This window comes from Rana temporaria, chromosome 9 (genome assembly GCF_905171775.1).
Source record: "Rana temporaria chromosome 9, aRanTem1.1, whole genome shotgun sequence".
NCBI classification, from domain to species: Eukaryota; Metazoa; Chordata; class Amphibia; order Anura; family Ranidae; genus Rana; species Rana temporaria.
This window is the reverse complement of record NC_053497.1, coordinates 177,519,605-177,531,926: the sequence shown is the minus strand read 5'-3', so window position 1 is coordinate 177,531,926 and position 12,322 is coordinate 177,519,605. Positions and strand designations below refer to the sequence as shown.

The 12,322-nt window shown below is 49.0% G+C and overlaps 1 protein-coding gene across 1 annotated transcript in view; it reads right to left on the bottom strand.

The window, feature by feature from the left end:
- The window catches only part of TNMD (tenomodulin), an 81,831-nt gene that overhangs the window by 18,632 nt on the left and 50,877 nt on the right, over positions 1–12,322 (bottom strand). Inside the window, exons 5-6 of the mRNA XM_040325038.1 lie at positions 5,808–5,961; positions 2,867–3,009 (exon numbers count right to left, since the gene is read on the bottom strand). Coding sequence (XP_040180972.1) covers positions 2,867–3,009; positions 5,808–5,961 — 297 coding nt within the window. The remainder of the gene's footprint in view (positions 1–2,866; positions 3,010–5,807; positions 5,962–12,322) is intronic.

Genomic DNA, 12,322 nt, shown 5'->3' with positions numbered 1-12,322 from the left:
TCCTCTTATCCTCCTTCCTTCTCTCCTTTTTTTTCTTAGTTTCTTTCGTTCCTTCCTTCTATCCTCTGTCATCCTCTCCTTTCCTGCTCTCCTATTTCCCTTCCTTCCTTTCTTCCTCCTATCTTCCTTACCTCTCTCCTTCTTTCCTTTGTTTAATTCCTCTTTCCTTCTTACCATACTTCCTTGTGTTCTTCCACTCCTAATTTCCTTCTTTGTCTTCTTTCCTTCCTTTTTTACTTCCCTTGCTCCTTCCACTCCTGTTTCCTTTTCTTCCTTTCTCCTACCTATACCTCTTTCTTCTCTCCTTATTTTTGTCTTTCCTTCCTTCAGTCCTCCTATCCTCCTTCCATATCTCCTTTCCTTCCTTCCTTTCTCCTATCCTCATTCATTATCTTCTTTCTTCCTTTCTTTCCATCCTCCGTCATCCTCTCCTTTCTGCTCTCCTATCTTCCTTCCTTTCTTCCTCCCATCTTCCTTCCTTCTCTACTTCTTTTCTTTGTTTAATTCCTTCTTTCTTCTTACCATACTTCCTTGTGTTCTTCCACTCCTCTAATTTCTTTCTTTGTCTTCCTTCCCTTTTCACTTCCCTTGCTCCTCCCACTCCATTTTGCCTACATATAACTCTCTCTTCTTATTTTTGTCTTTCCTTCCTTCTTACCTTCTCTCTTCCTTCTTTCCTCCAATCCCTTTTTCTTCTTTCCTTCCTTCCTTTCTCTTTTCTATCCTTCTTTCATTCCTCCTATTCTTCCATCCTCTCCTTTCTTCCTCCTATCTTCCTTCCTTCTCTCATTTTTTCCCTTTTCAATTCCTTGCTCCTCTCCTTCCTTCTTTTCTTACTTCCTTTTGTTCTTCCATTCCTCTAACTTCCTTCCTTTCCTTTTCTTCCTTTCCTTTTTTTCCTTCCCTTGCTCCTATCCTTCCTTCTTATTTTCTTTCTTTCCTCCTATAAATTTTTTTTATTTCCCTAATTTTTTCCTTCCTTCCTTATTACTTCCTATCTTCCTTCTTTCCTCCAATCCTTCTTTCATTCCTTCCTTCTGTCCTCTTATATCTCTCCTTCCATATCTCCTTCCTTCCTTTACTTCCCTTTCTCACTTCCTTCCTTCTTCCCTCCCTCCCTTCAATCTTCTTTTCCTTCTGTTCTCCTTCCATATCTCTCCTTCCATATCTCCTTCCTCCCTTTCCTTCCCTTGCTCCCTTCCTTCCTTCTTTCCTCCCTCCCTCCCTCCAATCTTCTTATCCTTCTTTCTTTCCTTCCTTCTGTCCTCATATCCTCCTTCCTTTTTTCCTTCCCTTGCTCCTTTTCCTCTGTCTTCCCTATCCTTCCTTCTATCCTCCTTCCATCTCTCCTTGCTCCTTTTCTCGATTCTTTCCCTTGTGCTTTCCCTTCCTTCCTCCGAGTCTCCTTTCCTCTCCTCTCTTCCTTTCTTCCTTCCTTCCCTTTGTCATCTTTCCATCTATCATATCAATTTTTTCAGGTTATAATTTTTTATTAGATTTTAGATTTTTTTTTAGATCTAATTTCCCTTTTGCTTAGGGGAACCCCTGTCAGATTTTTCCTGACTTCCAGTTGTATAAAACCGCTGTCACCGGGGGCAGGAAGTAAAGGACAATTTCTCTCTCTTGTAAAAAACAGACAGGGGTTCTGATTCTTCCTCCACTATAAAAGTAAAATAAATGTTTTTGGGTGGACATTTCTTTGTCCGAGTCCTCTTGCTATATCTGCACCGTCCTTCTACGCAGAAGAATTGAAGTAAGGGGGGAACACGAAAAGAAGGGGTTACCTTGGGTCGGACCTTTGGGGCACAGTAAACAATGGAGAAATTAGAAAAAAAAATAGAAGGTTTTATTGAAAAAAAATACATAGTATCAAAACAGGGCCAGATTCAGGTACAATTACGTTGCACCCCCGCGGCGTAATGTATCTGATTTACGTTACACCGACGCAGGTTTACAGCGTAAGTGCCTGATTCACAAAGCTCTTACCTGTAAACTTGCGGCGGTGTAACGTAAATCCGCTTGGCGCAAGCCCGCCTAATTCAAATGGGGCGGGCACCATTTAAATTAGGCGCGGTCCCGCGCCAAACGTTCTGCGCATGCTCCGTGTTCAAATTTCCCGACGTGCTTTGCGCGAAATTACGGCGCCCCGACGTTTTTTTTGAACTGCGACGTGCGTTATGACGTTTCGTATTCCCGGACGTCTTACGCAAAAAAAAAACAAAAATCGAAATTTGACGCGGGAACGACGGCCATACTTTAACATGGCTGATCTAAAGATAAGCCATGTTAAAGCAGGTGTAACTTTGCGACGGGTAAAAACGACAAGCGACGACGTACGAGATTGCGACGAACGCGCGGATCTTCGTGGATCGCCGTAACTAGTCATTTGCATATTCTACGCCGACCGCAATGGAATCGCCACCTAGCGGCCGGCCTAGAATTGCATCCTAAGATCCGACGGTGTAATTCAATTACACCTGTCGGATCTTAGGGCTATCTATGCGCAACCTGATTCTATGAATCAGTCGCATAGTTAGGATGGGCGGATCACAGAGATACGACGGCGTATCAGGAGATACGCCGTCGTATCTCTTCTGTGAATCTGGCCCATAGTCCTGATGAAGCTTAACGGCGAAACGCGTTGACGCACAAGGGCTCACTATATATCATATTATATCATTTTTAACTTGTTTTCTAATGCTCTTTTCATACTATGTATTTTTTTTTCAATAAAACATTGTAATTTCTTTCCTAATTTCTCCATTGTAAAGTCCGACCCAGGGTTACCTAGCTGGTAACTTTTAACTTACGTATGTGGCCATGTGAGTTCTTTTCTTCTTATTTTCAGAACTGAAGTAGGACTTACATAATCGTTAACAGGCTGGTCCTCCTCGGTCAGCGATCTGCCTTGGCGCTTATTGTTCCGTTTATCTTCTCTCTGTTCTGGTCTGTTTGGATGTAAGAGAGATCCGCCATCCTCTTCATCTTCAAAGTCTTTAAATTCGGGAGCTAAAAAAAAAAAAAAGAAGTATTTTGAATCTTTTATTGGTTTCTCCTCTTCGATTATTCATTTCAATTTAGCATCAAGATCTTTTTAATAAAACAACTGAAAGACTCGGGGGATGGGAATTCTCAAACTTAAAAGTGTGGATGTGAGTCTTAAAAACGATTCATTTACTTGAAGCTACAGCCAGCAAAATGGTCAGGTGACCCGGCTGCCACTGTGCCATCAAACGCAGCCACTGTGCCATCAAACGCAGCCACTGTGCCCATCAAACGCTGCCACTGTGCCCATCAAACGCAGCCACTGTGCCCATCAAACGCAGCCACTGTGCCCATCAAACGCAGCCACTGTGCCCATCAAACGCAGCCACTGTGCCCATCAAACGCAGCCACTGTGCCCATCAAACGCAGCCACTGTGCCCTCAAACGCAGCTACTGTGCCCTCAAACGCAGCCACTGTGCCCATCAAACGCAGCAACTGTGCCCATCAAATGCAGCCACTGTGCCCATCAAACGCAGCTACTGTGCCCATCAAACGCAACTACTGTGCCCATCAAACGCAACTACTGTGCCCATCAAACGCAGCCACTGTGCCATCGAACGCAGCTACTGTGCCCATCAAACGCAGCTACTGTGCCCATCAAACGCTGCCACTGTCTTATCAAACGCTGACACTGTGCCCATTAAACGCTGACACTGTGCCCCAAATGCTGCCACTGTGCCCATCAAATGCAGCCAATGTGCCCATCAAACGCAGCCACTGTGCCATCAAACACAGCCACTGTGCCATCAAACGCAGCCACTGTGCCATCAAACGCAGCCACTGTGCCCATTAAACGCAGCTACTGTGCCCATCAAAAGCAGCCACTGTGCCATCAAACACAGCTACTGTGCCATCAAACGCAGCCACTGTGCCCATTAAACGCAGCTACTGTGCCCATCAAAAGCAGCCACTGTGCCCATCAAACACAGCTACTGTGCCCAAACGCAGCCACTGTGCCATCAAATGCAGCCACTGTGCCCATTAAACGCTGCCTCTGTGCCCATTAAACGCTGCCTCTGTGCCCATCAAACGCAGCTACTGTGCCCATCAAACGCAGCTACTGTGCCCATCAAACGCAGCTACTGTGCCCATCAAACTCAGCTACTGTGCCCATCAAACTCAGCTACTGTGCCCATCAAACTCAGCTACTGTGCCCATCAAACGCAGCTACTGTGCCCATCAAATGCAGCCACTGTGCCAAACGCAGCCACTATGCCATCAAACGCAGCCACTGTGCCATCAAACGCAGCCACTGTGCCCATCAAACGCAGCCAAAAGTGACCGGTGTTCTGTCGATAAATACCCGTCCGGAAACTGCGCATGCGCAGTACAGTGCTGCCGAACATCGGAATTTAATATTGCGCTTAGGCGCCGTCTACAGCTGATCGTAGATTCCGATGTTCGGAGGGTTTCGGCGGCTCCGTACTGCACAAAAGCGCTTTGCATGCGCAGTACCGGGTGGGCATTTCTCGACAGGACACCGGCGCCCATCTGTACAACTTTTGCCTGAGGACTATATCCTGATGATAACCCATCCTGTATCTGGGGTACTACACTTGCCTCCAGGGGCTCAGAGGGGGCTACATTTGCATCCTAAATAACTTGTGTTATACAAGAAAGACACTTAGGGGCAGATTCACATAGAATTACGCCGGCGTATCAGCAGATACTCCGACGTAAGTCCGAATCTAAGGCCATCGTATGTTTAAGTGTATTCTCAAACTGAGATACACTTAAACATGCCTAAGATACGACGGCCAGCGCCGTTATATCTTAGGGTGCAATATCTACGCTGACCGCTAGGTGGCGCTTCCATTGCGGTCGGCGTAGAATATGCAAATGACTAGTTACGCCGATTCACGAACGTACGCTTGCCCATCGTAGTGATTTTACGTAGTTTCCGTAAGAGATACGCAGCGTAAAGATAAACATGCCCCCTAGGCGGCGTACTCAATGTTAAGTATGGCCGTCGTTCCCGCGTCGCAATTTGAAAATTTTACGTCGTTTGCGTAAGTCGTCCGTGAATGGCGCTGGACGCCATTTACGTTAACGTCGAAACCAATGACGTACTTGCGACGTAATTTTGCACAATGCACGGCGGGAAAATTCGAGACGGAGCATGCGCAGTACGATCGGCGCGGGAACGCGCCTAATTTAAATGATCCACGCCCCCTACCTGGATCATTTGAATTAGGCGGGCTTGCGCCGGTGGACTTTACACTACGCCGCCGCAAGTTTACAGGCAAGTGCTTTGTGAATCAAGCACTTGCCCGTAAAACTTGCGGCGGTGTAACGTAAAGGAGATACGTTACGCCGCCGCAGTTCTACTAGAATCTGGCCCTTAGGCTCCATTCACATCTAGGCAGACAAATTCGCGGCGTTTTGTCACGCGAATTGCGGCGGCAAATAGCGCGTTTTGTACCGCGATTTGCGGCGACAAAACGCCGCGATTGTCCGCCTAGATGTGCCCCTCTATGGAGATGGTTCCCGAACGCCGAAAGCCGCCTGAAAAAGGTCCCGGACCCGGTCCCGGTTCGGCGTGGAGATGTGAACCATCTCCATAGAGGGCAATGTCTTTTCATCCCTCTGGCGGCAGCGGCGTCGCACTACAGGCGACAAAACGCCTAGATGTGAATGGGGACTTAAAGTCCAAACTTTCTGCTGCCAAAATGGTTGCACATTTGAGGAAATCTCCCGATTTTCACCAATATTTTGGAGAAATGAAATCTTTCGATCTCTTGCTCATCCCCACCCGTCATACCTGTTGCCGACGAAGGATAAATCCAATGTACAGATGCGTTGTTACATATTTCAGAGATTCTGGAATTCTTTATGAATTCTCGGTCTTGTATCGGCTCTTGGGCAGGAACCCAGAAAATGGACTGTTCATAGATGGTTGTAGTAATTTCACCTTCCTGCAAATAAAATGAACAGTGTTAATAAACATTGCTCAGATGAGAGATGGAGAGATAAAAAGTAACATTGGCCCAGATTCAGGTAGGGGCGCACAAAACTGCGATGGCGTAACGAATGACATTTACGTTACGCCTCCGCAAGTTTTACGGGCAAGTGCTTGATTCACAAAGCACTTGCCTGTAAAGTTGCGGCGGCGTCGCGTAAAAGGGGCCGGCGTAAGCGCACGTAATTCAAAATGATCCCGTAGGGGGCGTGGATCATTTAAATTAGGCGCGTTCCCGCGCCAAACGTAGTGCACATGCTCCGTCGGGAAACTTTCCTAAAGTGCATTGCGGTAAATGACGTCGCAAGGACGTCATTTGCTTCAACGTGAACGTAAATGGCATCCAGCGCCATTCACGATTCACTTACGCAAACGACGTAAATTTTTAAAATCGCGACGCGGGAACGACGGGTATACTTAGCATTGGCTGCCCCTGCTAATAGCATGGGCAGCCTTACGCAGAAACCGACGAACGCAAACAACGTAAATTGCGAACGCAGGGCGCGCGTACGGTTGTGAATCGGTGTGAGTATGCAATTTGCATACTATACGCTGACCACTACGGGAACGCCACCTAGCGGTCATCGTAAGAATGCAGCCTAAGATATGACGCCATAAGAGCCTTATGCCAGTCATACGGGAACGCCACCTAGCGGTCATCGTAAGAATGCAGCCTAAGATATGACGCCATAAGAGCCTTATGCCAGTCATATCTTAGGCTGCAGTCGGCGTATCAAGCTTTCTGAATACAGAAAAGTCGATACGCCGGTGCAACTAAGCAATTGCGCTGCGTATCTATGGATACGCAGACGCAATTGCTTACTGAATCTACCCCATTGTTTATAAACATTGGTCAGGCAGGAGATTATAAACAATTAGCGGGATTCAAAAAGACTTACGACGGCGTATCAGTAGATACGCCGTCGTAAGTCCGAATGCGCGCCGTAGTATCTTTAAGCGTATTCTCAAACTGAGATACGCTTCCCTGTTGCTAAGATACGACCGGCGTTAGTCTCCTACGCTGTCGTATCTTAGCTGCGTATTTACGCTGGCCGCTAGGGGCGTGCACGTTGATTTATGCCTAGAAATATGTAAATCAGCTAGATACGCCTATTCACGAACGTACTTGCGCCCGATACGCTGTTTACGTAAGGCGTTTTTCCGGCGTAAAGATAAACCACCAAAAAGATGGCGCAGCCCATGCAATGTATGGATGTCGGAACAGCCGTCGTATTTTACATCGAATGGGGCTGGGCGTAGGTGACGTTCACGTCGAAAGCAAGGAGTATATGCGACGTGATTCTAAACATGCGTGCGCATGCGCCGTACCAACGGCCCTCATTTACATGGGGTCACGGGTAATTTACATGGAGCACGCCCCCTACCTGCCTATTTTCAATTAGGCGGGGTTACGCCGGGCCATTTGCGCTACGCCGACGTAACTTAGGAGGCAAGCGCTTTGTGAATACAGTACTTGCCTCACTATGTTACGTCGGCGTAGTGCAAATGGGATGCGCTACGCCGGCATTAAGATACGCCGCCATACGTGAATCTAGCTAAATGTTACTTTTTATCTCTCTATGTTCCGATGGGAAATAGAGAAATACGAAGTAACACTTTTTAACATTGGGGTAGATTCAGGAAAGAATTACGCGGGCGTATCCATAGATACGCCGCGTAATTCCAAAGCTGCGCCGGCATATCTATTTTCTGTATTCAGAAAGCTAGATACGCCGACATTAGCCTAAGATACGACTGGCATAAGTCTCTTACGCCGTCGTATCTTAGGGTGCATTCTCACACTGGCCGCTAGGTGGCGCTTCCGTAGTTGTCAGCGTAGAGTATGCAAATTACATACTTACGCCGATTCACAAACGTACGTGCGCCCGGCGTTAGTTTTTTACGGCGTTTGCGTGAAGGCTTTTTCGGCGTAAGGCTGCTCCTGCTATTAGGAGGCGCAGCCAATGTTAAGTATGGACGTCGTTCCCACGTCGCGATTTGAAAATTTTACGTCATTTGCGTAAGTCGTCCGTGAATGCCGCTGGACGCCATTTACGTTCACGTCGAAGCAAATGACGTCCTTGCGACATCATTTACCGCAATGCACGTCGGGACCGTGCCTAATTTAAATGATCCACGCCCCCTACGGGATCATTTAAATTACGCGCGCTTACGCCGGCCCCTTTTATGCTACACCGCCGCAAATTATGGAGCAAGTGCTTCGTGAATACAGCGCTTGCTCCTGTAATTTACGGCGGCGTAGCGTAAAGACGATACGCTGCGCCGCCGTATCAGTGCGCGCCCCTACCTGAATCTACCCCACTGATCAGACAGAGATAGAGAGATCGAGAGAGATAGAGAGATACAAAGTAAAATTGTTTATAAACATTGATCAGACAGGAGACAAAGAGATACAAAGTAACAGTGGCCTAGATTCAAGAAGCAATTGCATAGTTACGCAGCGCAATTGCTTACTTGCGCCGGCGTTACGAATGCTCCTGATTCAGGAACCTCGTTACGCCGACGGCAGCCTAAGATATGAATGGCATAAGGCTTCTTATGCCATCGTATCTTAGGCTGCATTCTTACAATGGCCGCTAGGGGGCGTTCCCGTAGTGGTCAGCGTATAGTATGCAAATTGCATACTAACACCGATTCACAACGTTGCGCGAGCCCTGCGTACGCAATTTACGTTGTTTCCATACAGCGGTTTTCGCGTAAGGCTGCTCCTGCTAATAGCAGGGGCAGCAAATGCTACATATACCCGTCGTTCCCGCGTCGAAGTTTAAATTTTACGTTGTTTGCGTAAGTGAATCGTGAATGGCGCTGGACGCCATTTACGTTCACGTCGAAACCAATGACGTCCTTGCGACGTCATTTGCCGCAATGCACATCGGGAAAGTTTCCCGACGGAGCATGCGCCCTACGCTTGGCGCGGGAACGCGCCTAATTTAAATGATTCCCGCCCCCTACGGGATCATTTAAATTGCGCGCGCTTACGCCGGGCATTTTGCCGGAGCGCCCTTGCAAATTTACGTAGCTACTGCTCCGTGAATCAAGGGTAGTGCAGGTAATTTACGGAGGCGCAGCGGCAAAACGGTGCGCTGCGCCTCTGTAAAAACTGCGCAAATCTACCTGAATCTACCCCATTGATCATACAGGAGATAGGCCCCTTTCACATGGGGTGGACCTACTTGCTCCACGGGGGACCTGTCAACGGATCTCGTGCTGAGCAGCACAAACATGGACACAACCCGCTCTAAAAAAAGCGAACCTTTACGTTGCATTATTTTTATTAGACAGACGGGCACTTGGGCATGTTCTTGCCGATCGATAAACAGTGGCCTCCCAAGCCACGTGTCCAGTATGGAGACTCGCTGTGCCGCTTGTTTCCAAAAGTCTCACTTGAACGCTGCCAGGGAACGTGGAAGCATGCCAGGGAACGCGCGGGTTCTTAGACTTGGCGCCAGTTGGCATGTCATCTCTAACTTTACGAATAATTAACACGGGTGACAATCTCCTCGAGATAAAGCCACGGGGTGTCATTTTCTAGATGTACGCCAAGCGAATTGGAAGTGTTTTCTCCGATGTGAACGTTCACACATATATATACTTTATAGAATATAAAACATTTTATAATTGCCGAGTTCTAATAGTTCTGCAAAACATTTGCTAATGAAGTATAAGAAAATGTGCTGATATGTGACCAGATGTCATAGTGCTGACTCGTTGGTGTTGTTTACTTCTAGATATTTCTTTTTTTTTCTCTCATTATTGGACCTTTGAACATGGGCGTCCGCTCCATAGGGCAAAGGGAGGCAATCGACAACCTGGGCTGACGGCGGTGCTCCCCCGCTCCCAGGCAGCCCACACCCCCCCCTCAAAATCCACTCGCAAAATGCGAGCAGGTGAGTGGATTTTTTGAGGGCAAAGGGGGGCAATTGACCCCCCCCTTGGAAAATCGAGGTGTTGAAGAGTCTCGTGGCCGTGGGCTGTCTGAGTGGTCCCGGGCCAGATGTCACACAGTGCCACGCTGATGGCTGATCTGAGGTACTGAAAGCGATGGAGGGGTCTGTGCTGAAGGGGGGGGGGTATGTAATGAATGGGGGATCCATCTGTGCTGAATGGAGGGGTCTGTGCTGAAGGGGGAGGTCTGTGCGGAATGGGGGGTTCTGTGCTGAAGGGGGGTCCATCTGTGCCGAATGGAGGGGTCTGTGCTGAAGGTGGGGTCTGTGCTGAAGGGGGGTCCATCTGTGCCGAATGGAGGGGTCTGTGCTGAAGGGGGGTCCATCTGTGCTGAATGGAGGGGTCTGTGCTGAAGGAGGGGGTCTGTGCGGAATGGGGGGGGTCTGTGCTGAAGCGGGGTCCATCTGTGCCGAATGGAGGGATCTGTGCTGAAGGGGGGGGGGGGTCTGTGCGGAATGGGGGGGCCCGAATAGCGCAGCTAAAACGATGGTAAAGCGCCGCTTTTTAGCTCCGCTTTACCAAAAATGCGGCCAGCTGGCAGTGTGAAATAGCTCTTGAGATAATTCAGCTTCCCTCCATGCCGTTATAAATATAGCCCAGAGAATGTAGAGACCCCCCTTCAGCACAGATGGACCCTCCCTTTAGCACAGACCCCCCTTCAGCACAGACCTCTCTCCGTTCGGCACAGATGGACCCCCCTTCAGCACAGACCCCCCCATTCTGTACAGACCCCCCCCTTCAGCACAGACCCCTCCATTCAGCACAGATGGACCCCCCATTCATCACATACCCCCCCCCTTCACCCCTCCCCCCCATCGCTTTCAGTACCTCAGATCAACCATCAGCGTGGCACTGTGTGACATCCAGCCCGGGACCGCTCAGACTACCCGTGGCCACGAGACACTTCAACACCTCAATTTTCTAGGGGGGGGGGGGGGGGGTCAATTGCCCCCCTTTGCCCTATCAGCCCTCCCAAAAATCTACTCACCTGCTCGCATTTTGCGAGTGGATTTTGAGGGGGTGGGGTGTGTGGGCTGCCTGGGAGCGGGCGAGCACCGACGTCGGCCCGGGGTGCATGGGAGCCTTTGTCCCAGCGATTGTAGGGGAAGAGAGGAGCGCCGCCGCCTGGCTGATTAGAGCGCTGGGGAGCGGGGAACATAACAGCTTTCATTACAATAGCTGTGTGTTTTCCCCGCCGGGCGGCGCCATATACAGCCCCTCCCCCTTGTCCGGGCACTTTGATAGACAGATCACCGGCCAATCCTGAGGGGGAGAGGGGGGGGCAATATTTATGGCAGGTCCACTTTAATAAGCCCCTTTTTATCGCAGAAGGTTGTCACAATGTTCCAATCGGTCTGATAATTGGGAATAGTCAGTTATGAGTACAAAAAATCGCAGCCGCGGGGGAAATTTTCGCAGTCGCGGTAATTATCGGATGACAATATATATATTTTAGCAATATAAACGTCACGTTGATTTCTCGAGCTCCGCCGGCGTTGAAATGTCGGTAAATACTAAATAGTTTTTTTTTTTTCGGGTATAAATATCGCGCCGTTTAGCGGACCCGCCGGACCTGAGATCTCCTGAAAAGTACAATTGTAGCAAATAAGAAACAGAACGATGGACTCCCGCGGAGCGCCGCGGTTCTCAGACGCGGGGCACAATAAGCGCGTTGTATTCCATGTGTGTGACATCTGAGGGCAATTTACCCGTCTCTCGCCGTATTTACCAGAGCCGCGCAATGTTCCCGGATTTCTTTGTCGCGCTGAAAATCATTATTATTTAAAAGCATAAGATCTGACAGCGGAAAAAAACGGTCCTTTCACGGAAAATAAACTCGTATACAAACGATTGTGTTTATTAAAATGATCGAGGTCACAGGAAAAAATAAAATAAAAAAACGCAGCCGTGTTAGACTTAAAGGTGAATAGTCTTGCACACAGGGGCCGGTGCTACCACTAGGCAAACTAGGCAGCCGCCTAGGGCGCACTGCTGCCCCGGACACTGGGGCTCCTACTCTCTTCTCTCTGCAGCAAGTAAGTCTCAGAATCAGCAGGCAGCTGCCTCTCTGTTCGCACACAGTGTCAGAGGCGCGGCGGCGGAGCACCGTGTCTGTGTTCCGACTCCCGAATGAATGAAAGCAAGCAAACATTCATTGATGGGCACTGGTGGGCTGCATTTGATGGGCGCTGGTGAGTCTGCATTTGATGGGCGCTGGTGAGGCTGCATTTGATGGGCGCTGGTGAGGCTGCATTTGATGGGCGCTGGTGAGGCTGCATTTGATGGGCGTTGGTGAGGCTGCATTTGATGGGCGCTGGTGAGGCTGCATTTGATGGGCGCTGGTGAGTCTG